At 41.1% G+C, this 24,322-nt stretch overlaps 3 protein-coding genes across 7 annotated transcripts; 1 reads left to right on the plus strand and 2 right to left on the minus strand.

Moving 5' to 3' along the window:
- Window positions 1-184: 184 nt before the first annotated feature.
- Window positions 185-2,098, minus strand: iqcd (IQ motif containing D). The gene is made up of 4 exons (XM_044370867.1): window positions 1,415-2,098; window positions 1,021-1,242; window positions 853-924; window positions 185-534 (listed from the first exon to the last, which is right to left on the minus strand). Exons 1-4 carry the CDS (start codon window positions 2,096-2,098, stop codon window positions 253-255), a joined length of 1,260 nt encoding a protein of 419 aa, XP_044226802.1. The 3' UTR covers window positions 185-252.
- Window positions 2,036-16,151, plus strand: tpcn1 (two pore segment channel 1). 3 transcript variants are annotated; one of them, XM_044370825.1, is made up of 26 exons: window positions 2,036-2,111; window positions 8,140-8,276; window positions 9,757-9,933; window positions 10,029-10,142; window positions 10,305-10,435; window positions 10,591-10,679; window positions 10,823-10,857; window positions 10,987-11,045; window positions 11,200-11,299; window positions 11,477-11,593; window positions 11,724-11,848; window positions 11,950-11,998; window positions 12,084-12,147; window positions 12,258-12,302; window positions 12,386-12,442; window positions 12,532-12,582; window positions 12,688-12,760; window positions 12,996-13,103; window positions 13,216-13,377; window positions 13,564-13,679; window positions 14,341-14,387; window positions 14,508-14,576; window positions 14,690-14,786; window positions 15,013-15,152; window positions 15,247-15,327; window positions 15,414-16,151. In XM_044370825.1, exons 2-26 carry the CDS (start codon window positions 8,244-8,246, stop codon window positions 15,555-15,557), a joined length of 2,283 nt encoding a protein of 760 aa, XP_044226760.1. In that variant the 5' UTR covers window positions 2,036-2,111; window positions 8,140-8,243; the 3' UTR covers window positions 15,558-16,151. The 3 variants fall into 3 exon arrangements, with proteins under 3 accessions (XP_044226760.1, XP_044226752.1, XP_044226745.1); XM_044370817.1 differs by lacking the exon at window positions 2,036-2,111 and adding an exon at window positions 4,247-4,846; XM_044370810.1 differs by lacking the exon at window positions 2,036-2,111 and adding an exon at window positions 7,331-7,978.
- Window positions 16,152-16,285: 134 nt separating this feature from the next.
- Window positions 16,286-24,260, minus strand: slc8b1 (solute carrier family 8 member B1). Of its 3 annotated transcripts, none has more exons than XM_044370846.1 (15): window positions 23,820-24,260; window positions 21,765-21,917; window positions 21,193-21,245; window positions 20,612-20,669; window positions 20,300-20,405; window positions 20,034-20,201; window positions 19,033-19,146; window positions 18,868-18,939; window positions 18,634-18,764; window positions 18,396-18,537; window positions 18,155-18,276; window positions 17,443-17,596; window positions 17,278-17,358; window positions 17,099-17,163; window positions 16,286-16,924 (listed from the first exon to the last, which is right to left on the minus strand). In XM_044370846.1, exons 1-15 carry the CDS (start codon window positions 23,997-23,999, stop codon window positions 16,733-16,735), a joined length of 1,791 nt encoding a protein of 596 aa, XP_044226781.1. In that variant the 5' UTR covers window positions 24,000-24,260; the 3' UTR covers window positions 16,286-16,732. The 3 variants fall into 3 exon arrangements, with proteins under 3 accessions (XP_044226781.1, XP_044226791.1, XP_044226773.1); XM_044370856.1 differs by having other exon boundaries at window positions 18,868-18,942; window positions 23,841-24,259; XM_044370838.1 differs by having other exon boundaries at window positions 18,868-18,942; window positions 23,820-24,259.
- Window positions 24,261-24,322: the final 62 nt, after the last annotated feature.

Raw genomic sequence — 24,322 nt, forward strand, 5'->3', positions numbered from 1 at the left:
ATGTTAAATGTTGCTCACAAAGAGTTAGAACGAGTTACATCCCTCTTTACATTCTGATAGTTCACAAGAATAGTAAATACTAGTTCAAAACATAAAATGTTTTTTAACAAAAATAAGACAAATGAATGACAAGCACACTGAATGTAGGGTTTAGTAGTATTTCTTCTTTCTTTTTCATAAAATATCCAAAAATATTCATGCTCTCCATGTAGAGTGTGTGTCACTTTAGCAATGAAGAAACTAGTCAGTAGTTTATTTAGTCTTCTTGCCTTTGCCCTTTTTGCCCTTCTTGCCTTTAGTCTTGCCCTTCAAGGCCTTGCGAGTACTGTAGCCTCTCCACCAGGCTTGGGCAAGAATAGCAGCCCTGGTCTTCAGCTCCAGCTCCTTCATTTCCTCCTTTCTCCTCTCTTCTGCCAGCCGACGCTTCTCCTGGATCTGGTTGCACTTCACCTCTATGACAGCATAGAGTTTCTCCAGCTTCTTCAGCTCCCCTTCGTCCCTTTCAAAATCCACTTCACTTATCTCCAGATCAGCCTAAGAAAGGTGATGGTGGCAGTTGTGTCGAGGGGCAAAAGGATAAAGGGGAGGGTGGAGAGCAGGAGAGATGGTGATGGATCGTGATGGGTAGTGAAAAGAAGGGCACCAGTGTTAAAACCTGACTGAAATTTGCCTAAACCAGTTAAGTTGGTAGTCTGATACACATTGTTGACAGATGTTAGAATACAAGTATAAATGCATCAGTCTCAGATCTCAAACCAGTTAATTTTAAACACATCTGACAACCAAGTCAATTAACCGTGGTTAAATAATATCAGGATACCACCCAGATTCAAGGTTTGTGCCAGTTTGTACCTGTTTCTCTTCTATTTCATCATCAAAAGTTTGGAGCAAGTATTCAATTTCTGTCTCCAACTTTTCATTTTTCTGCCAAGGAAGAAAAACACAAGACAAACGTGTGTCACTACCAGTTAAATATGAAACGTTTAATGTGAAGTGTTTGGCATAATTAATGTAGCCTACCTCTTGGATTGCTCTCTCTGTTGCTCTGTTTTCAAGGAGCACATTGTTGAACTGAATGTTCAGTTGATCGATTTCCTGTTGTATGCTAGCCTGCTTCATTTTTGAAGTCTTGAGATGCGACTGGCACTCTTTTTCTACAAGAGCTGACAAAACTGCTTCTTGTGCAGTGCTCTCTTGCAGAGAAGTGTCCAACTTTTTGATCTCCTCGTTTCGTTCAGAAATCTGAGATACAAACAGAAAGATGGGAGAGGTGAGATAAGAGAGGTTATGAGCAGAGGATTACGTAACAAATCTTTATTTTTTTATTTCTATAGCTACAACTAACTAATCAAGAGATACATGTGGAAGACTAGACCCTTGTACTGTAAGTGAAGGTTTCTATTTTGTGCCTCACCTCTGCATCTGTTCGCTTGATGGCTTCAGCCACTATTTGTTCTGCTGAGACTATTTGCTCCATGTCGTGGGCTTGGGATGAAGACACCTGCTTGGCGAGGACCAGCTGTAGCTCCTCATCTATGCTGGTCAGCAACCTTTCTATTATATGCCCATGAAACCTCTTAAGCCCTCTAATTAGTGTGTACTCACTCTCCCCTACTTTCATACCTAGCTCTGTCCTCAAACCAAAAAAGGCATCTGGATGGGCTCGGACAAGCCTGAACAGATCCCTGACGGAGTTCTTCACGTCCCTCTCAAGCTGAGCCCTTGCTCTCCTTTTTGTTTCTCCAATTTCTCCCTCTTGTTCCCCATCCGATTCCTGCTTGAGACCTTCTAGTGTTTCCAGTCTTTCGTGTAATATTTTATGCGCTTCAAGTGCTCTACTCAACTCCTTGTCCAAAACACTAGACACACCATCTAACTGGAGTAGAGCAGGTAGAGTTGCTGCAATCTCAGCTTTACTGATGCATTTTTCCAATATGATTGAGATGCGCCGTGCCTCATGAGAGAGCAGCTTCTTCTGTAACAGCTCATGGTTCTTCTGAGCATCCTCTGATTGTCTCTTTGCCTTTTGCTGAAGACTGAAAGACAAGACCTGAGAACTGGCTTCCTCAGCGAGCACTGTTGTCACCTCAGCAGACATACTGATTCTGATGGTAAGAAAAGAGTAAACCATAAAAATATTGTCAAATGTTTTTTGCAGCTTTTATATGTGAATATCATGTTTGTGTATATTGGCTCACAATATTTTATCCACTTACCAAAGTTTCATACAACATTGTAGACTACTTCTTTGCTATGCAGTAGTTTAGTTCCACATAAATGTTTTGTCTAGACCAAAGCGCCTCAACCTTTGTTTTTCTTTTTTGCTTGTGACCCCTTAAAACAAAGCAATGTCTACTTTAGACCCTTCTTTACAGGGTGCAGGTCTATGAAGTCTGAAAAACTGAAGAGTGATTTTCCCTTTGCTGACTTTTGAATAATTTTAAAAGGCAAAAGAAAGATCTAAAAAAGAGGTCAAACTACTATTAAAAAAAAAAAGAAAAAGGAAATGATTACAGAAAAAATATAAAAATGAAATCTGCAATGCAAAACTTTTACATATAAATGAAGATCTGTTATGTTCAAGCCCTTGCCAAACGAGTCCACACAGTGCTGATTAAGCCATCATCACCAGATAAATCTCTGTATTTGACAGTATACCAGAGATTTTAATGTGGTGTTGGGTATAGTATCAGTGTATCCAGCTGCAGCCGCAGCACAAACATGCAGTATCTACACAACACACCCACTTGGTTAGGTTTAGGTATGAGGAGGGGGATGGTTATTGTTACGGTTAGGGTTAGTGGTCAGGGAGTGTGTGTCCAAGACTGCAGCTAGACCATTCTCTGAGGAGGGGGGTGGTAGGGTTAGGGGTCAAAGGGTGTGTGTCATGAAACATGCTGTCAGGGTAATGACGTCAGACAGGGGTGGCATCGGGTAGTAAAGTGGGTGTGTTGTGTAGGGTTAGGGTAAGTCTGTAAGACTGCAGATAAGAGATAAACCCTTCTTGTTGGGTTTGACGTTCCCGCCCTGGCCAGTTGAATGGGTACTGGGCATGCTCTATGGGCAGAGCATGCGTACCAGAGACCTCTGCAAACTGAGCCGCTAACTTATGGTTAGCCCTCTTCTAACTTGAATGGGGATAAAATAAATAAATCGTGTGGCTCTTCTAGACTTTCCAAATTATTTCATTTCACAGGGGTTGTGCGATGCACAAAATATTATCCAATGTTTTACAGCTGCAACACTAGACTAGTAGGCTATGCAGAGCCTATAACATAAGCACATGTGAACAGTGTTTTTGTAATTACTGTCACTGCCAAAAGAGGGAGACAAAAGTATGGCACTGCAGCTTTAACATAATTTTTTTGTTGGCACCCTCCACGTCATGGTGCAGCCGTTTCAGGCCCGCCCAACAAATCCTGAACACTGAAATGGTGAAAAACTGTTTAACCATCTAACTCCACAATTCAGTAGCCTACTACATAGTTCAGAGTGTTTTCACGTGTTCACATTATACATGTTACTTTCTAACATGTAGAATGTATTTCAAAAGAAATCTCTGATTTTCCTTTACACGGACTTCAACAAAATAGTCCTCCATGAAATATGCACGGCGTCAGGAATATCTAAGGGTCATCTTGCGACCCCTTGTGGGGGTTTGACCCCATGTAAGCTACTGCATGTCATTTGCCCAAAATATATGAGCTTGGTATATATTGGCATTACAATGCGTTACTTAGCTACAGCATTAATAGTTTAGTAATTTGACCTTTTCACCATTTGACCATTTCAGTTAGCGGTCAGCATTAGCGTTAGTTAAGTTAGTTAAACATCACAGTTGGTTATTGAAAGGATGACAGTTATATAATGTTAGTTTAACTGCCTATTACTGTTATAATGAGAGTTATTTTAATTTTGTGAAATGTAAAGCTACAGACCTCTTAACTCGGACGTTGGCTGCAAGCAGACACTATTGTTGACATTTTATCCTGTTGCTAAGATACCACAAATGCAGGGCGTAACGTAATATCACATTATTGGCGCACCTAGCGGGTATCCTCTAAAATACATGGCTATATTTATGAGTAGGTTTTTTATTTTTAATAAATTAATGATGAATAAATAAATAACGTGATAGCATTCAATGAAGGTTTTTAAACTATCGTATCAGAGCGATGGACTTGCCTGCCGTGAATTGTTTCAGTGTCGCGAATAACTTTGTTGATGTAGCCATACCCATAGTATCTGTGCAGCTCAGAGTGTCGCTGCTGTGTTTATATATCTAGATGTAACGTCACATGTCTTTGTGGTTGTGCATCGGTGTAAATCATGGTGTAAATGTAACCAGAAGACGTGCCTGATGAGCGGTAATGATGCCGTTATGGACGGACAGCCTCAGCTTGTTAGCTGGAGTGACAGTGAGACCGTTGACTTGGTGACAGATGTCATCTGTGCCAGGACAAAGACCGAAACTGCGACCAGCAGGCCTTGTCCGCTACACACAACTTGCTAGCTGCTAGTTCTTCTTTTGCAGACATTTTTTTTAGTAACTTATCGTTCGCTATTCTTGTAGTTACCACAGACTGAAAAAGTAGTCGGCTTGCTAGCGTTAGCGTTAGCTGTGAGCTCGCAAGATGTGCAATTGTTTTGCGGTTTGCTGCACAAACTGTGTACTTGTTTAGCAAGCGGTTAGCTTAGGAGTACTCAGTTGTCTCTGCGACTCCAGGTTCGTTGCAGCCTATTTTATTTGTAAGAATGGACGCTGACGACGACGTGCCTCTCATCCTGACCTGGGACGAAGCAAATAGCGGTCTGCTTAACGAGGAGACAGAGAGGAGAGACGAGAGTAAGTGGAGCTTTCTGTCTGTCTGTGTATGTAAACAACTGGATGTGTGACATTGGTTTCTGGTGTTGGTGCTGTCACAGTATGGTATTAGACATGAGTCTGTCTTAAAACAACATTCAGTTGTCTATATGAACACTAAAAGAGGTTTTCCCTCGCTGTTATCATTCATCCTATTCATACTTGACTATTAAAAGGTCCCCTTCAAATGTGCTTTCAATATAAGTGATGGAAGCCAAAACCCACAGTGTGTCCACACAGTCATTTTGTGCAAAAATGCATTTAAAAGTTTATCTGAAGCTTATATGAGGCTTCAGCAGTCTGAGCTAGTCATATTAAGTGGATATCTGCCACATTTACAGTCTTTTTAGCATGAAATTTCCTCGTTATGTTTCCCTGTTGAACTATAGTGAAAGTATAGTAACAAAAAGAGGAACTTTGGCACTGAAGACCGTAACGTTGAAAGATATCTGCTTGATAAGCTAAAATTTAAATACCGTTTTGCATAAAAGGAGGACTGTAGATTTTCTCCCCCATCACTTACATTGTAAGTGCATGAAGAAGGGATCTTCTAATAGTCAGTATGAACAAGAGGAATGATTATGGCAAGAAAAACCTGATTCAATATTCATTTGGGCACCTGACTGTTGTTTTATGAAAGACTTGAAAAAATGTGAACCCATCCTTTAATAAATAAATGGGGCGGACAAAGTAATATAGTCAACATCACCACAAACTACAGCCTCCGAAACGACATAAAGTTGAATCAGCACATCTCTAAAATAGTTTCAACGAGCTAGGTGTACCAAATAAACTAGCAACAGATTGTAGGCTATTATGTGATGGATTCAGTGTACAGAAAGACAGAGAACTGTCATTAAGCTATACTATAAGTGAATGGTAGGTGTGATGTTTAGTTAACCAAGTTATTCTTGCATGAGTAGTAATCATTCTACATATTCAACTCCATGATGCATTGGTTTCGTGTAGTATTTACAGTATTGTATAGTAGTTACAGCAATAAAAAGTATTTGTAGTTTATTATTTTTGTATATATTGTGTTATCATTGTATGATATGATAAGTCAGTGCTCATTTACTTACCAGAGGTGCACTTATGCAGTCTGAAGCTGATAGTTTTCTGTTGTTGACAGTCTGCTGCATACATGCTGCATGTCCAGGCTACACTGCTTTAATGGAGAAAAGAGATGATCCACCAGGCTCTGAGATCACGTGTGTGCTTGTGTGTGTCTGTGTGTGTGTGTGTGCAGTATGTATGGGCATGCATGCATCCACTCTGTAGTAATCCTGCTGCCTTTGTATTCATCACATATAAGCTACAAAATGACCCATCTGAGAAACTGCTGCCTCAGCAGACCGTGCACCCCTCAGCCCCTCCCTGTTGCTCATGGGCAGCATGTGTGTGTTGTGTGTGTAAATGTCTGCAGCCTGTGTAAGTGTGCTGGATCTTTTTCTCTGGCTCCTGAGGTTAACAGGAAGAGAGAGGAGAGGACTTTTTCTGTCAGGATATCTGGGAGTGGTGAATAAGGAGGAGGTTTCATTCTGTACTTGTGGATTACTGTTTGGAGACCTTTCTGGAGCAAGAAAGAGGGAGTTTGAACTTGGATTCTGAGAAAGAAGCAGCCTTCACAGTCATTCCTCAGTGAAAAATCACATGCTGGGATAGGGGTGTGGAGTTCAGTTTCATTGCTGTGGGTCAGGACTCTTCAGATCACCACAAAACTAGATTCAATTTTCCCTGGGAGAAACCGTCATGACTGCTGAGTCTGTTTGTGTTTCTGTGAGCCTGACCCCACCGTGTTATTGACTGGGAGCTCCAAACATGTTATTGTTCTCAAACAAATGATGGGTTGGAATGGCACACAGCAGACACGGGGTGTACTCCTGTCAGGATAACAGCCAGGCTGCTGCTGGACTGAAATTTGATCTTCACACTTCAGCTCAATCTGCTGCAGTCATGGTGGACAGGAAACGTCTGTGACTGCATTTCTGAGACTCATCTGTCTCCGTTATGTTTTTAATTCAAGGAGTTGTGCCCGAAGCAGAAACATATGATGTACAGTGCTTGGGAAGAGAAGCCAGATAGACTCGCAAAGGACTAAAATATGCAGCTGCAGAAAGACACATGGAGGGACCGTTTGTTCAAGAAAGAAACTGATTTATATTTATGACAAATCCAGCTTGAACTTGTAAATGATTTTTTCAGAGAAGATTGAGTTAATCTGGATTTTCAGTTGTACTTTTGAGTTCATTTTGAAGACAAGTTTAAGTATGAAAAAAGTACTTTCTGTGTCATTTGAAAAAGAGTCATCTAATTCTGCATTACGTCCTACAATGACATGCTACTTTGTCAATGTTATTAGTCATCTAGACGCCTTCCCTGTCTTTTGAAGTCAGCCACTCTTCCTCCTGTACTGCAGGATTTCAGCCCTCCTGCGGTTGATCTGTCTTGTGTCTGTATCCTGTCCGTGGCAGGAAGGAGACGTAATAGGCAATGTGACATCAGACTGCAGACACTTACTGACTGGCGGCACTGAGTTCAAAGTTCAAATTTCACTGCTGAGGCAGGAGGGTCATTTCAGTGTTCAAGTGTTACTGTACTGTCACACTTCAGTGTTATTGGTGTCATTATCTCTCTCATCAACGTGACTTTAAGAGACGCCTTTTTTACAAAAGTTGTCGAAGAAGCATTGAACTTCACAAGCACTGTCGACCGTTTTGAGCTATGTTCTGTCTCCCAGAGTCACTTTGATCCCCCAGCTCGGCCTGGATATTCCTGTGTCTGTGACAACTCGCATCCGGACCGACAACACACAAGTGTTTCTGGTGTTTGCATCAGGGCTTAGTGGAATGTTTGGCCATCTGTATCTGCAGATGTGTATGGATGTTGGAACAAGACCAGAGCGTTGTGAATGACGCAAACACACCCTTGTGCTGTGGACTTCAGGAACCTTAAATCATTCAAACCACTGAGGCGCAAAGACAAATCCAGACTGATCAATGGAGTGCTCATATAGCCACGCAGTTACAGCCGGTTGCCGTGAAGATCAGACCTGTAACGAGAGTCCAGTAGTGCTCTCCTCTTATGCCTTACAGTTAGAATTAGCCTGCATTGGTATGTTCAGTGTGTGTGTGAGTGTGTGTGTGAGGGTGAGTGACCTATGGTGCTGTGTGAAGCATAAGCATGGTAGTGAAAAGACAACCTCATTCAGCTTGTTCTTTTCCACATAAATATGGGATGTCTCATTACGCTGACACATCTGTGTTTACTTCCAGATGGAGGAGGAGGCAATTATGACATAGTGGACAACGCCGTCATCTCAACACCTGGGCCACAAATCCACAGAGTCCAGAATGTGTCATTACGGCAAAGCTGGGAGATGAACTACCAAGAGGCAGCTATCTACCTGCAGGTATTCACAAGCAGGACATTTTGGCATTTTCTTAATTATTAAGTGTTAAAGGGCAACTGCGATTAGAACCATGACTTCCTATGTCTATATTACGGCTTTTATAACACCTACACTTTATTACTTGTAGATAAGTAAACCTTGTTCTCTTTAAATGGGCTACATTTATGTCATGAACAGCTGCAGGAAGTAATAAATGTGTTATGATGGAAGGACCTGGAAAATATACAAGAAAAGTGTGGTTTCTTGGCTGATGAACTGTAATTGTCCGCTTGTTGTTGTTGATATAAAAACACACAGACTTTTTAATGTATTATAAAAGACTTGAGACTATAATCCAAAATTCATGTGTTACGACGTTTCAAAACCTTGTAGACAGATAGATAGATGATCACATTCACCAGACATGGACAGTAATAAGCACATATGAACATTGTAAAATGGATGATGTGTACTTTGTAGTGTCATGGGAATTATTCCTCTTAATAGTAGATGAAATCACAGAGAGGGCTTGTCTTTGGAAGTTTATTGCAATATTCAGTCAATCATTTGCAGATGGACCTCTGAGCTTGTTTGGCTGAGAGATACTGTATGAAGTTCAGTGATCATATTTGTACATACAGCCGCATGAGTCACAAAACATCCCATATTCATCACCCTCAAAGACAAACAGGTGTCTTTTAATTAATACACAGTATTCCTTCTGTCCATTCATAGCTCCTATCTGTCTTTCTTCCCGGGAAGGTTTCTTTCTCTTCCTCTGTCTGCTGAGAATTAAAAGTTGAAAACTGAATACACAGCTTCGCCGTTGGGAACTGGCAGTGGAACATTTTCACAGGAGAAGCAGAAAAGACAAAGAATCACATTGTGCACTAAGCCTTAAGACAGTATAACATAAGACAGAGCACATAATCATAAGAGTATAAATATCTATTACAGTAGCCTTTTTGGAAAATGGTGAAAGCAGTCGTTTCCAAGTGTTTTTTTGTCATGCCCCCTTCTGGAAGCCGAAAAAGATTCACGACTTCTCAGTTTACTTGTCACAGCAGGAAAAAAGCTCAGGTGAAACTAATAACATTAATAATGGCTCTGTTCCAGCAATGCAGCAATTAATAAAGCTATTAGTTACACCTTCGTTTGACAAGTCTAAATTAAAAAGATCCATTCAACTTCAGTTTTTTGGTCTCCTGGTCATTTATCATGTACAGTTTGGGAACGAATAGCTTAAAGTATGTAAAAGCACTGATATGGTTATTTTTAATAAAAGATATAAGAGGAGGAAGTAGCAGATAAACTGCCTAGATATTTAGGTTTTTACATGATGCAGTAGGAGTGATGCTCTGCTTTTTCTTAAAGCAATATGTCAGATTTCACTGTTATCTGTAGTGGTGAGACATCATTTGATTATGGAAAAAATCCTAATAATAAAATAAAAAGGCTCACAGTTTGTGGTTTGAATGCGTGTTTTGAATTTCACATACAGGAAGGAGAGAACAATGACAAGTTCTTCACCCACCCTCGAAACCCAAAGGCACTGGCAGCGTACCTGTTTGCCCACAACCACCTGTTCTACATGATGGAGCTGCTGACAGGCCTCCTGCTGATGATGCTGTCGCTATGTGAAGCTCCCGCTGTGCCCTCACTGCGCCTGGATGTCTACGTGAGTGAAGATAAACACACAGGTATGTGTGTGCTCGCAGGCAGCTTCCTGTCCCGCAGATGTAAAAGCGACACGTGTGTTTGATACCTCTGCAGGTCCACGCCACTCTGGAGCTGCTGGCTTTGGTCATGGTGGCATTTGAGCTTTGCATGAAACTCCGCTGGTTAGGCTTCCACACCTTCATACGACACAAGAGGACCATGGTGAAGGTAACTGCTGCATGTTTGATACTTCTTGATCGCATAATAATGTAGTAACTTAGCAGTCGCCACAGATAAATCCTGTTTTTGCTCGCCTCTCTTGCTGCAACACCCTGCAGGCCTCATCAGGTTCTATTACTATCGTTCATGTTTCCTCCTCTCTGTGTGCAGACGTGTGTGTTGCTGCTACAGTTTGTGGAGGCCATAGTGGTTCTAATCAGACAGACGTCTCACGTGCGAGTGACCAGAGCTCTCAGACCAATTTTCCTGGTGGACTGTAGATACTGTGGTGCTGTGCGCAGGTACATAACGACCCAAACAGACACACACGTACAGATACTCACGCAGTCAGGTCAAAGTCCTACATATAGAGGATTTAAAAATTCCTACATAAATCTCTTTCACCACTGACGACTTAAAGCTCTTGTCACTAACCAAATGTATTTAATCCAATCAGAAACTTGCGTCAGATCTTCCAGTCCCTCCCACCTTTTATTGACATCCTCCTACTGCTGCTCTTCTTCATGGTTATATTTGCTATTTTGGGTAAGAATCCTTGTTTTTATGTAGCGTATGAAATGCTGTCATGTCTTCTTTTTTTTACTAAGAAAAGATAAAATAATCAAGTATGATCTATCTACTCTCTTTTTCTGTGATTCTGTGTTTTTGACTATCCTGTTGTCTTCCAGGTTTCTGCCTCTTCTCTCCAAACATCGCTGACCCGGTACGTTGAGCCTTGAGTCTGTCTGACATTGGTTTGTTTGAGTTATGTAAGATTGGAGACTTGGGTGGCTGCTCTCTTTGTCTGTTGTGGTCATATTTCCTGACTTAAAGCCTTTTCCTCTCACCGCAGTACTTCAATACTCTGGAGAACAGCCTCGTCAGTCTGTTTGTGCTGCTGACCACAGCAAAGTAAGCATGTGGCACTGTTCACACTGCATGCAAGTGGCACTTCCTACTTTTAGAGCTCAACATGAATGTTTTTTGCCTCACCATTTGTGTTCCTAGGCTTATTTCATTTTGTGTCTCATGACTCGTGTATGTCCTGGTTCCCTCTTTCCTGTAGTTTCCCTGATGTGATGATGCCAGCATACTCCAAGAACCGCTGGTCCTGTGTTTTCTTTATCGTTTACCTCTCCATAGAGCTCTACTTCGTCATGAACCTGGTACAAACTGCCTTCTTTCACTATCTTACACTTATATTAACGTATAACGTTCATAACCATTGAACTAATGAATGAGAAATATTGTATTTCCAGTCCTGTTAAAACAAACATGGCTTCTAGTTAGCCCTTTTAATTGTTCAGCATCACTACAGTGTCATTTTCTCTGTCCCTGTCCAGCTCCTGGCCGTGGTGTTTGATACGTTTAATGAAGTAGAGAGGATGAAGTTCAAGTCTCTTTTGCTTCACAAACGCTCCGCTATTGACCATGCCTTTCAGCTGTTAGTCAGCCGTCAGGTATGTCCTCACTGTTATGTGTAATGAATGGCATGTTTGGTACGAATTACCTCATTTATAAAGCGCTCACAGCCACTGTGAGGCGTTTACATTTACTGGTGTTCTTATGTTTGTCTGGGTTGCTCCGTAGAGGCCGCTGGGTGTGTCGCTGAAACAGTTTGATGGCCTGATGCGTTTTTACAGACCACGTATGTCTGCAAGAGACCGATTCCTCACATATAAAGCTCTTAATACCTCAGGGGCTCCTATGCTCAGGTAACTGCCTGACGCTCACTTTTTCAGTCAAAGTCCTTTTGCTTTTAATTGCATTGTTACAATTTCATGCAGCCTAATTCAATGGGACTCTTCTGTTATAGTCTACAGGACTTCTATAAGTTCTATGAGGTGATTGGCCTTAAATGGAAGGTAAGAAGCCTGGATGTTTATCTCATTTTGTGTCCTTTTTGGCTGTTTTTAATATATATGTGCTGTATATGTGTTTGTTGTTTAGGCACGACGCAGTGGAGAACATTGGTTTGATGACCTCCCGCACACGACCTTCCTCATTTTTAAAGGCAGTTTCTCTGTTTTTCTTTATTGGTTTGTTAACTAAACACTCAACAAAACTTTTTCTCAATTCCTTATTTTCAGTGTTTCATTTTTGTTCAACTCTTACTTTTAACAGGAATCAATCTGCTGGTGAAGTCAAAGGCCTTCCAGTATGTCATGTGTAAGTGTGTTCAGCTACATTCTACCAGCTGCTCTCAAGAGAAACAGAGGCAAAGTCATAAAACCTTTTTCTTTTGGCTATAGATGTGGTGGTGGCCATCAACGGTGTGTGGATCCTCGCGGAGGCGTACACACTGAACAGTAAGATCTGTCCCAGTAACACTGACACGTGACTGAAAGATTTTTTGACTACAAATGTCACTTCACTCCTCTCCTTTCTGCTCCTGCAGATGGTTTCTCCACCAAACTTGTCCCGTGGAGTTACATTGTCTTCCTCACCAGTGAGTAGGCTACATGAAAAGTATTCATATTCTGTAAAACTGGTCATAGAGGGCGTCAAGTTGTTTACATGAACTTATTCTTATTCTCTGTCCTTCCATTTTCAGTTTATGGTGTAGAGGTGTTACTCAAATTAACAGGTTTGGGGCCGATGGCTTATTTCAGCTCAGGGTGGAATCTGTGAGTACTGATTTGGCTTTTGGATTATTGGATTGAAAGTAAAGAGTACTGATTCCAAAACTTCAGACTTGTAGACTTTTAGACTTAGATTTATGCTGAGGAGACGACATAAATTTACAAACACAGTTCAAGTCTTGACTTTTGGATTCAGTATTCTCACTAAACATTTTTTGTGGCTATTTTGAACTCTGGTTTTGTATTTCTGGTGCTGATCCTTACATCCTCCCCTGTTCAGGTTTGACTTCTCAGTGACAGTGATTGCCTTCCTGGGCCTGATGGCTATTCCCTTCGATATGGAGCCGTTCTACTTTATCGTGGTGCTGAGACCATTTCAGCTGCTCCGGTGTGCTTTCATTTTTTATTCAAATATTATAGCGTATATGTACTGTATGTATGGAATTATAATGCTTCATATTTCCTTTTCTGAATACATTTTGCTCTGTTGTCTCTTGCAGGTTGTTTAAGATAAAGCAGCGGTATCGCAATGTGTTGGACACCATGTTTGAGCTCTTCCCCAGGATGGCGAGTCTGGGGTTAACGCTGATCATCTTCTACTACTCCTTTGCCATTGTGGGCATGGAGTTCTTTGCAGATGTGGTGTACCCCAACTGCTGCAAGTGAGACATGATGTCATCATTTCTAGTAACCAAAATTCAACTCTATTACACTATAGTTCTCCATATTCTATATATTTGCTGATTGTGGTATATTGGCATCTTCTGCATCTCCCCATACCTCGAGGCACAAGAGGATAAATGACATTGATTTCCACTAATCATTCTTCATCCAACCTATTTTTTCAGCACTAGCACAGTGGCAGACTCCTACAGACAGATCAACGTCACCTATGGCAACAAAACAGTGTTGGAAGAAGGCTACTATTATCTCAATAACTTCAACAACATCCTCAGCAGCTTTGGTAAATCCCTTCATTTCTTTTAAAGGATAAGGCTGACAATATTCTATATTTGTGTTATTAACAAATCCCATAAAAACACAAAAACAAACAATGCAATGGTTTCTCAATACTTTCTAACTTCCCCAGTCTGTCTGTGGCACTCAGCTCCAAGTTAATTTGTTCTTCCTGAAAGCTCACATCTTTAAAAACATGTCACAAATATATACTCTCATTGATTTTAAAATAAGGCTAAATCATTTCCCAAAACATCTGGGTGCTGTAGTTTGTTCTCCATAATTGTTACTCAAACTGTAGTAAATACTGAATTTGTTTGGGCTGTTTTCAGACGCAGATTTTGTGCACCACCAGGTATTTACTGCAGCAGGATAGTATAAATGGGATTTACTCAAAATAGACTTCAGTGTCTGTATTTATCGTAATTAAGGAACACGTGACTTAGTGCAACAGTGTGACTCATTGATGTGTTTTTATGGTTATTAGAAAACAATGGAGGTCTGTGGCTCAGAAGAATAAGTTATGTCAGGTTTTAGCTACGCAGACAATGTTTGTTGATTTTGTTCTTTTTGTGGGATTTGTTGACAAGATGAAAAGCATCAGCAGACTTTAAATCTGCCAATTTGGTTACATGTGTTAATTTTTTCCTTGTGTTGTTTTTCTCCAGTGACTCTGTTTGAACTGACTGTCGTTAACAACTGGTACATCACTATGGTAAGATCAAGCCATATTCTGTAACCACGCTGTCTTTCATTAGTCCGTCAGTGCTCTCCAGTCTTGTCATGAATCAGTGGGTGTCGCTGTTTGACTGCTGCTGTGTTCCCTCTCTCGTAGGAAGGAGTGACGTCTATGACGAGCCACTGGAGCCGGCTCTACTTCATGACTTTTTACATAGTTACCATGGTGAGGCCTGTGTGTGTCTGTGATATGTCAGTGGAAGTATGCACCGCACTCTTGCCTTTATCTGTGAATGTGACCGTGCATGTGTGCGATATTTATATCTGTGCCCTCTCCAGGTGGTGATGACCATCATTGTGGCTTTCATACTGGATGCATTTGTGTTCCGCATGAACTACAGCCGCAAGAACCGGGAACCACTGGAGAACCCAGAGGGTGGGACTGAGTGTGTGTGTGTTTGTGTGTGTATGTGTGTGTGCACTCAGGCAACACCTGCAGAATGTGTGGCACTTTGGAACATGAGCCTTCATGTATTTCTGGATATTTGCTATATTTCTGCACAGATCGGACTCAGATGAAAGTTTATCCAAGTATCTGTTGTGTGGTTTGTGAAACAAAGCTCAATAAGTCATTTTAATGTCTGCGTTTGTGTGTAATCTAGATGAGAATGGGATCGTGTTTGAAGTAGAGGTGAGTCGAGATGAAGCTCTGACCACTCTGGAGCTGTACAAACAGACCTGCCCTGGACTGTCCTCCCTCAGCTCTCTACAGGGAGTCCTACAAACTATGGACAGGAGTGGGGTAAGAGCACACACAGCACATTATACATTGTTGTGTTATGCTCTGCATGTGAAGTCCCACTAACTAGCTCTCCCTCCTTCCTCGGTGTGTACAGCACTTGTCCATGGTTTACCTGGGTCGGAGGTCTAGGACAAAAAGTGACCTCAGTATGAAAATGTATGAGGAGGAGATTCAGGTAAGAAACTGAAGCAATCCTGAATAACCATGATAACAGTTGGCATGTCGTGACCTCCTGACCTTTTCTTCGTCTTGTTTATCCAGGAGTGGTATGCGGAGTATTCAAGGGAAGGCCTGCCTCAGCCAGACCAAAGCCTGGAGCGGGATCTGGACAGTCCCGTCTCTGAACCGCCTCCTTACGAAGAGCCTCAGCTCAACTCACAGACTGGACCTCATAGCATCAATTAATGCACAGTTCGCCAGCGGTACTTTCATACCATCATCTCAGCATTTTAAAATGCTAACAAATCCCATCACTCCAGGTCTTTTCTAGTTTCCCCTCACTCACCTTTTGCCGTAGGGAGAAACTTGTCTGGGGCCTTTTGGACTGATGTGACAGTGAGACGAGTAAATGGCGGCTCCTCCTTTGAGCTGTCACCACAGACAGACAGCAGTGCAGGTCTGTTGCTCAGCAACTGAAGTGGGAGTGTCCCCCTCTTTGGGCCTGAGGCAGCCTGTACTACTACTACTACAGTATGTTGTGTACGTATACTGCTGTAGGCCTTATGTGACCTCTTATAAATCATGTAGTACTTAAACCTGATGCCTTAGTTTTAACGGCTCATCTGATCAGTATTAACACCGACATAACTTCTACTAAGTTCTCTCAAGACCAAAAATATAAATACTTACACTCCTTTCAGCTCAACCCAACAAAACAGCTACAGTGTATCTCTTAACTAATGTCTCAACGGACTCAAAATATTTTACTTTTATATAACTTCTTCTCCTGTAATGTATTTGAGTTAGTTGAGGGATTTTAATAAACTGTTCAAATTGTCACATGCATTGATGTATTTTGCTGGATTGTCGAACTGCTAGTAACTTATTTACTTGCAATGTCTCATTAAACACAGTGAGGTAAGACTAGATAGCACGTGGATGGCACAAGGTTATCTTAGATCTGTAAAAACAAATACCAAACCAAAGTTGTTTACTTCCCCAAAAGCAGCTTTGTACAAGGTCATTTTTACATAATGTTTGATTGACAGTACATTTAATGTATTCAAAGTTTCAAAGTACAAATGCTTAACTCCACATATTTTTTTTACAGTCCCTTGGGACTCAAAAAGTGCCATCGTAGCTCCAGTCAGCACAAACAAGAGGCTGAGGCAAGGCACGTTAGTTTCAACTCTCCCTGAGCAGGAAACTGTTCGTCCTTAAGTTGCCTGCTTGGTTTCATGAACCAATCACAGCATGGCTCTAGGTAGCAGACAGATGTACTGTTGATTCTTGTATAAATAGTGCATTAACATTATGTGTAGAAGATGTCATCCGTCCATGCTCAGTGCCGCCATTGTTCCAGTGTCATTTTACATCATAGCAGGATGTCTCTCAGTGTCATACTGGCCTCAGTGTCGGGTCTATACAAAACGGATCTTGCCAAATTCTGTGAGCATTGCAATGACGAGGAAGATGGCATAGAAGATGAGGAGAAAGATCCCGTAGGTCCGACCCAAGTGGAACCGGCACATAGGAACAATGACAAAGGACAGAACCAAAGACAAACCCAGAGATCCTGCAAGAACCCATGTCAATGGTCCCTCTGGTTCAAACTGAGGAGGAGACAGAGACAAAGATTCATCATGTTCATGGGTCCCAAAACAGTCTTATGTAACTGCAAGTTGTATGTTTGTTTGTACAAAGTCTTGTGTCAAGACTATAAACTCTTGATCTGTGTGTGTGTGTGTGTGAGAGAGAGAGAGAGAGAGAGAGAGAGAGAAGATTACCTGCACATCAGATTGTGTTTTAATCATCTGCACCAGACATCCCAAACCCACTCCTAACAGCATGTCTGATGGAAATATGGTTAAGGTCCACTCATAAACAGCCATTGTTTTGTATGTCCATAAGATACATATATTTTATACAGACACACACACACACACACTCATGAAAATAAGGATACTGAAAATGATGCCTCCAAAGCAGGCAGATATGGCCATCCGTGGGTAGCCTTGCCGTGCAATGGTGATGTCAGAAAAACAGTCTGAAAAGAGATGTTACAGATTTTAAGTAAAAGCATATAATCGTTTATGTTTTGAAAGAAATTTCGAAGTTCAAAAAATATCACCTCCTATGCTGTTGCCCCAGGCCAGCAGAGTCAGACCCAGCACAGTGCTGCTGAGACTCAGCACCACACCGAGCATGTGCAGAAGACTGACCACTTCAGAGGCCGCAGCGCTGATCAACACTGCGCTCACCACAAAGCCCAAAAGAGCAAACAGCTGGAGAAAGAAAAAGACAAACTTAAAAATGCACACTTGGAACAAGAATGAAAAATAACACCACATATATACACTCACCGAGCACTTTATTAGGTACACCTGTGCAATCTATGCCATTAATTCTACTTTCATTAAATTTATTATCATTATTATTATTATTATTATTTTCAGTTTTTGTTGACATTGTCAGAAAGGTAATAATTCTACTTTATGTTTATTATTGAGGTCGTAGTGAGTGGTGGTGGTGTATTTCTGACAATGTGGAAAAAACAAAAAAGTGAAAATGTATATGGTCCATGACAGTAGAATTTATGACAGAGCTGTTGTATTGGATTACACAGATGTTCCTAATAAAGTGCTCAGTGAGTGTAATCCGGTAATAAAATTATTGAATGAAAGATTTTGAATATTGGTTTTAAAATTATACATGATTACATCCAGATATGTTGTTGTTATTCAAGACAAGACCTGAAGGTGGCGCTTCCCCCCTAAAAAGACTGCATATCTTGTATACTTTGGGACAAAACATTCCACTTCTTAACATCCACAGGTACTTACGGGGTGATATCTGGGAGGACGGTCGTTGGTTGTGGTGCAGAAGACAATGCCAGACAGGAAAAGTCCCAGAAGGAGAGTCAGCAGCCAGAGGGGAAACTGTCCTTGGATCATATAATCTCCATCTAGAGGAAAAGCAGCAAAAGCAGGTGGAGATTTTAAGAATTTCACCTGTATTAATCGTCATTTTCCTGTTTACCAAAGTTTGTCATGCTGCCGTTACCATGAAAGGTCATGCACTTACATATTCCAGACTGGAAGGAGAGCACGCACACCAGTGGAGCAGTGGTGAGCTGAAGACAGTTCAGCGGGCGTCTCCAGTTCTTGTCTTCTTTATCAGGATCAACCACAGGGATACAGAGCAGCAGCAGGACCTCTAGAGGTGTCTTATCATGCACAGGAAGACACAAATGCAAAATAATTTACATTAAGAAGAGTTTTAAATGCGTTTTCATTGTATCTGTCTACCATCACACACATACCTTCAGGACTTTGAGGACTCTCCAGCTCCATGATTTCCTCCTCCACTTCCTGTTGTCCACTGGGTTGAGAGAGCTCAGCAGGATCTGACTCGTGGACTCAGAGTAAGGCAGAAGAGGCCTGTACTCTGACTCTGAAACACACACACGCGTGCCTGTTATGTTGCAGATTACGCAAAAAAATCCTGGTGTTCATTAACTTATATTGTGGTTTATTGAAAGGTGCTGCATTCCTACCATATTCCTGCTGGATTGTCCCAGCACCTAAACAAGGAACGTCATCATCAGATGAGTCAGACGAGTGAAACTCTGCTACAAAGAGGAAAAAATCATCATTAGTGACAGTGGAAACACATATATTGTTGGTTTGTGTGTGTGTGTATGTGTGTATGTGCATCTAACCTGGAATATGAGCAACATTTCGGACACTTCCGTTCATCGAATGTTTCTGCCTGTTGTAGATGTACGCGCTAATAACTACAGTCAACACATACACCACATAGAGGCCCAGATAACCTAGAAAAAGGGAAATGAGGCAATTAGATGGTTCAAACTGTAAGTAAAACTGAGAATTTGAAGTAAAATTGTCCCTGGAACTTGATACAGGCTGTGAAACCATAAAATGTACATAAATGTCTCAGTGTATGCAGAATACTTTCAGTGTGGAAATGCCTAAAAATGGTCAAATTATGATGATGAGTAGTACACAGCAGTAAGTGTAAGCTGTTTACTTTTCTAGTTTCCTAATTTCATGCACACAACTGACCTCTGTCCCCTGTGTGCAACTCACACTTTCAGTGACTCATGGAAAATTATGGCAGTAAGCTTTCTGGGAATTTCTTTTTTGGTCAGAGAGCAGCTGAGACCACAGACTGAAGCAGGACGTTCTGTTCACCAGAACAACAAAACACTCAGCAAAACATAACAATCTCTGTGTGTGAATAAAAATCTTTTTAATCTGCATCAACTTTGTATTAAAATAGACGGATAAATAAAAAAAATAGGAAAGCGCAGAAATTCATGAAAAAGCAACAAATTGTGTTTTTAACAAACTCTATCTTAAAATATATCAGGAAATCCTTCACAAATTTCTGAATCTGCACCAAAAACTAACATCACGTGTTCCTTTGCTCAAGGCCAAACTTTACACCAGATCTCATTGAAATTTGTAGACAGGTAACTAACAAATGAACCATCAGCTCTGAGGAGGAGGTAATAAATCACTGACAAATCAGGGAAAAAGAGGAGAAATATCATTCTATAAAGCCTACAGCAAACTTCAGAGAGAAAAGACTGGAGCACATTATTGATAAAGCTGCAAAACAATCAAATCTATTGTAAAAATTGACTATTACACCACTACTATCTGATCAAAAAGACACCCTCTGTGTGTGTGTGTGTACCTAGTGTTTCTGCCAGTGTCGTGGTTCCTCTGTACAGGATAAGGAACGTCCAATACACAGCCGCCATGTAGAAGATGACATCACGCAGAAAAGGTCGGGAGGCCACAGCGAAAGGCTTGACTAGCGCCACGCTGCCTGCAACTACTGTGGTGACAAAAATACCAGCTCCTGTGGAAGACGAGGAGAGAAAGATCAACCACAGGTTTTCATATTGAAGACTTTATTTATAAATCCATCTTAGTATGTGTTTGTACATGAGTCCTCACCAAATAAAGCTCCGACAGCGAGCCCAGCAGTGTGTGGGTGGGAGAAAGCTGCCATGGCACTAAAGATGTCGGGAGCTCCGTTCCCAAGAGCCAGAAGAGTCACACCCTCAGCACAAACAGCAGTCAAGGACAAAAAAATTTAGCTTAAGAAAAAAAAAGAACTAAGAAGTAAAAAGAGAAACAGAAAAAAAAAAATCACTGAGAAAGAGAGGAACTGCGTTGGTCAATTGGCTTTGTTCTCACTGATAACAGGAAATCATAGCAAATAGAGAACTTCTGCAGGAGGTGAAGAGGGTGAAGATTAAAGGATACGGCCACGTTATGAGTGAGGTGCAGACTGGTAGAGATGGCCGACAAGTTGGGACAGAAACTGAGGAGAAACAGGCAAAAAAATTAAGTCAGTAAAAAATTATGAGAAACGCAGCAAGTAATGAAAAGCATCTCAGAATTTCTGCAAAATATTCTCAATAGTTCAGGACGTTTTTATGTTTAAACATACAACAGCTTCCTTACTATTGAGCCATTGTGGTGCCGAGTGTGTTCAGCGTGTGTGAAGTGGGGGAGTGGGGCTTGGGGGGGGGGGGGGATACAAAAGCAGAACAAAATGTGCTTCCTTTGAGGAAATCTCACAATCTTACAACTCAACTGAAACAATGATGAAAAACTGTCATCATGTGACCATCCTGCATGTGACCGCTCAGGCGACCTGAATGGTCACACTGTGTAAATGTGCACATGCGGGTCTTTGAATGCAGCGTTTCACTTGCCGGAGCTGAAAATGATCAGTGACAATGAATGATTTATGCTAAGTGGTTAGGGGACTGCACTAAAACACATAAAAGGGGAACTAATAGGACACATGTTGTCACTGGTGACATGAGAGAGAGACTTACAACTTAGATGCAGTGAGTCCGAGAATGACGAACAAAAAGAGCAGCCATATAATCTGTGGATAAGCAGAAGGAAGGAAAGGTCAGATTGGCCCTGTATTATTTTCTCATCTTGCATTCAAAGAGTCTACTGCACTCAGACAAATGCTCTTAAAGGGAGAATTAGGTTAAATAAATTGACCCTGATAAACGCCAGGATTATTATTCCTAATCTGTAATGTAGATCATTTATTTCCTACACAGAGAGATTTGCTTTGGAAGTTTTGTCTGCAGAATCATACTTGGACTTTTTTCCCCTCTCTAACAACATGCTTCATGCTATTTTCAGTCCCACAGTTTTGATTGGTCATGTGGTTATGAGGGGAATTCAACAACTTCATACATTTCACAGGCAAATCCATTATTTAGCAAAGAGTGAAATGACTCAATTCACTATAACAGGCCTTTGATAACCCCAGATTGTCCAGAGCAAATCAACTTCCTCATTAGATCAGCTGCTGCTGAGCTGAAGTTTCATCCTGCTTCATGACAACTGTCCACACCCTAACACACACACACACACACACAGGTCTTACACAGAGAGTGATGGTGAGAGGTGTGAGGTCGGGTGGAAGCAGACAGAAGGCCAAGCTAAGGTAGTTGATGAAGCCGTCCTCCATGTTACAGTCCGGTGTGCTCTTCACAAACTCACAGCGTTCCGCAGCACTGAGGTTCATCACACGGTCACACTGAACACACACACACACACACACACACACACGAAAACACAGAAAGAAAGATATCAGTTCCTTGTCACTTGTTAAAGTGGACAGACTGAGTGAGAAGTTTTAAGACACCACTTGAAATGTATCCTGTTGTTTGTGTTTCAGTACCTATTAGATTAGCAGAAAACAGAAAGCAGCTTTGCCATATTTTGCCCAAAAGTCCAGAAACTAAACAGTTCTCCTTTCTGAAATAATGTCAAGCTCAAGATCTGCTGTGTGTCAGTGAGTTTGTGGAAAATTGATTGAACATAAATGTATTTAGGGATAAAATGCACCATGTGAGCATAATATCAACTAATAGTGGGTGATAAGGATAAAATACTGTATATATATATAATTATCATCATATCGTGACACAGTAAGTCAGCCGAGAAACAGTTTGTCTGAGTTCCAGCAAACTAAATACTAAAGAAATAAAGCTACCTCATAAAAACCTAATATTGCCATGAAGCAGTCCAGCTTGTTGATCTGCAACAGTGCAAACGATCTCTGTCTTGATACAGAGACACTGAAAGGACGGCAACCATGATGTCAACTGTGTGGCAAATGGGAGACAATCTGCAACTATTTTGATAATTGATCGATCGTGTCTGTCATTTTTCAAGCAAAAGTGCCAAATATTTGATGGCTCCAGCTTCTCGAATGTGAAGACTTGCTGTAGTCCCTTTTCACATATGATAGTTAATTGAATATCGTAACATTTTCAACTATTAGTCTGACAAAACAAGACATCACCGTGACCTCAGAGAAATTGTGAATACAGATTTTTTTTCTATATTTTTTTAACATTTCATAGACTAAATGATTAATTGACTTAGAAAATAATCAGCAGATTCATCAATAAGGAAATTAATTGTTAATCACAGCCCTAATATATATGGTCATATCGCCTAAATATCAAATGAAATAATGGTTTTAAAAGTAGACTCTGACACAGAGCTTCTCTACAGGACAGGATGAGAAGATTAGGTAAAATGCTCCAAACCTGCTCTCACTATTTCAGCCTCACAATGTGCTCAGTGATGCATATTCCCAAACAAATTTTTAATTAATCAAATCAGAGCTGCAACAATTAGTTGATTAGTCAATCAACAGAAAATTAATATTGATAATTGACTGATTGTTTTGAGTCATTTTTTATGAAAAAATACTAAAATTCTCTGGTTCCAGCTTCTTAAATGTGAATATTTTCTGGTTTCTTTAGTCTTCTATGATTGTAAACTGAATATGTTCGGGTTGTGGACTGTTGGACGAGACAAAACAAGACATTTTAGATGGAACCTTGTGGTTGGGAGACAGTGATTGACATTTTTCACCATTTTCTGACATTTTATAGACCAAACAACTAATCCATTAATTGAGAAAATACTCAACAGATGAATCAATAACGAAAACTTGTTGATCATTAGTTGCATCCCTGAATCAAATTAGCACAAACTAATTGCCTCACGGTGGACCTGCGGGGCCTTTGGGGGCCCCGAGTATCTGGGGCCCTTGGGAAGCTTTGGCTGGTTGGTCTTTATGTTTTATGGACTACAAAACATATTTTTACAGATCATTATCTGAATGAGTGGATAATAGGGAATAGTTCAGTTTTACCATCTTCAGTCACCACAAGAAATGACAGAAGAGAAAACACACTGAGTCTCTCTCCCCTCAGTTCAGACTACATAGACCCACAACATATATGTATTTATCCACTTTTATCTGAAGGGTCTTGATATAACGACAACATGCACATGACAGACTTCAGTCACGTCTGTGATCTCCTAAAAATCACGTGACAGCTGCAGAAACCTGCTGACAACCTGCCAGGTTCACATCTAACTGCCCTCAGATCAGATACAGTGACAGTTCACATGTTACCTTCTCAGCTTTCACACCGACCTCGTCGTTGTTGTTGTTGTTTTCAGACATCATGGCAAGTGTTGTGTTTGAGGATCCCCTGACTACTCCGACACCAGTTCGGCTCCTAAAGACATAAGAGTCCGAGGAAACCTGCTGGTGAAACACCAGCAAAACTGACAGTAAAACAGCTGAAGACATGATTCACTTTTATCCTGGAGCCGCATCCATCCTGGTTGCGTTTATGTTTAGTCCTGCTGCTGTCCGGACCTTTCAGCTCAAATTACACCGAAGAGAGCTGCGAAATAAATCTGTAAAATACGCGTCGCTGTTGTTGCAGCTGAAGCTTCACCTTAACATATGTGGTTTGTTTCTTTCAGTCCCTTTAAGTGAGTGTTTGCTCACCCTCGATGTCGAGTACAGTCTGTACACCTTCACCAAAACCCCACCTACTGTTTTTCCAACAGTCGTGTGCCGCCTTCAAAGACTGCTCGTAAAACACCACACTGAAGTCAGCTTCAGAT

The sequence above is a fragment of the Thunnus albacares genome, chromosome 2 (genome assembly GCF_914725855.1).
Source record: "Thunnus albacares chromosome 2, fThuAlb1.1, whole genome shotgun sequence".
Taxonomy (NCBI): Eukaryota; Metazoa; Chordata; class Actinopteri; order Scombriformes; family Scombridae; genus Thunnus; species Thunnus albacares.

What these genes read in the sequence shown, in the direction of transcription:
- slc8b1 (XM_044370838.1), bottom strand. Translation starts at nt 23,999, where the DNA reads ATGTCTTCAGCTGTTTTACTGTCAGTTTTGCTGGTGTTTCACCAGCAG. An exon ending in GACAATCCAGCAGGAATATG is followed by an intron (nt 18,765 to 18,867) that starts GTAGGAATGCAG and finishes TGTGTGTTTCAG; the next exon opens with AGTCAGAGTACAGGCCTCTT. An exon ending in AAACACAATCTGATGTGCAG is followed by an intron (nt 16,925 to 17,098) that starts GTAATCTTCTCT and finishes TCTCCTCCTCAG; the next exon opens with TTTGAACCAGAGGGACCATT.
- iqcd (XM_044370867.1), bottom strand. Translation starts at nt 2,098, where the DNA reads ATGTCTGCTGAGGTGACAACAGTGCTCGCTGAGGAAGCCAGTTCTCAG. An exon ending in CAGAGAGAGCAATCCAAGAG is followed by an intron (nt 925 to 1,020) that starts GTAGGCTACATT and finishes CTTCCTTGGCAG; the next exon opens with AAAAATGAAAAGTTGGAGAC. An exon ending in ATGAAATAGAAGAGAAACAG is followed by an intron (nt 535 to 852) that starts GTACAAACTGGC and finishes CACCTTTCTTAG; the next exon opens with GCTGATCTGGAGATAAGTGA.
- tpcn1 (XM_044370810.1), top strand. Translation starts at nt 7,864, where the DNA reads ATGGAGTGCTCATATAGCCACGCAGTTACAGCCGGTTGCCGTGAAGAT. An exon ending in TACTGTGGTGCTGTGCGCAG is followed by an intron (nt 10,436 to 10,590) that starts GTACATAACGAC and finishes TAATCCAATCAG; the next exon opens with AAACTTGCGTCAGATCTTCC. An exon ending in ACCACTGGAGAACCCAGAGG is followed by an intron (nt 14,787 to 15,012) that starts GTGGGACTGAGT and finishes TGTGTAATCTAG; the next exon opens with ATGAGAATGGGATCGTGTTT.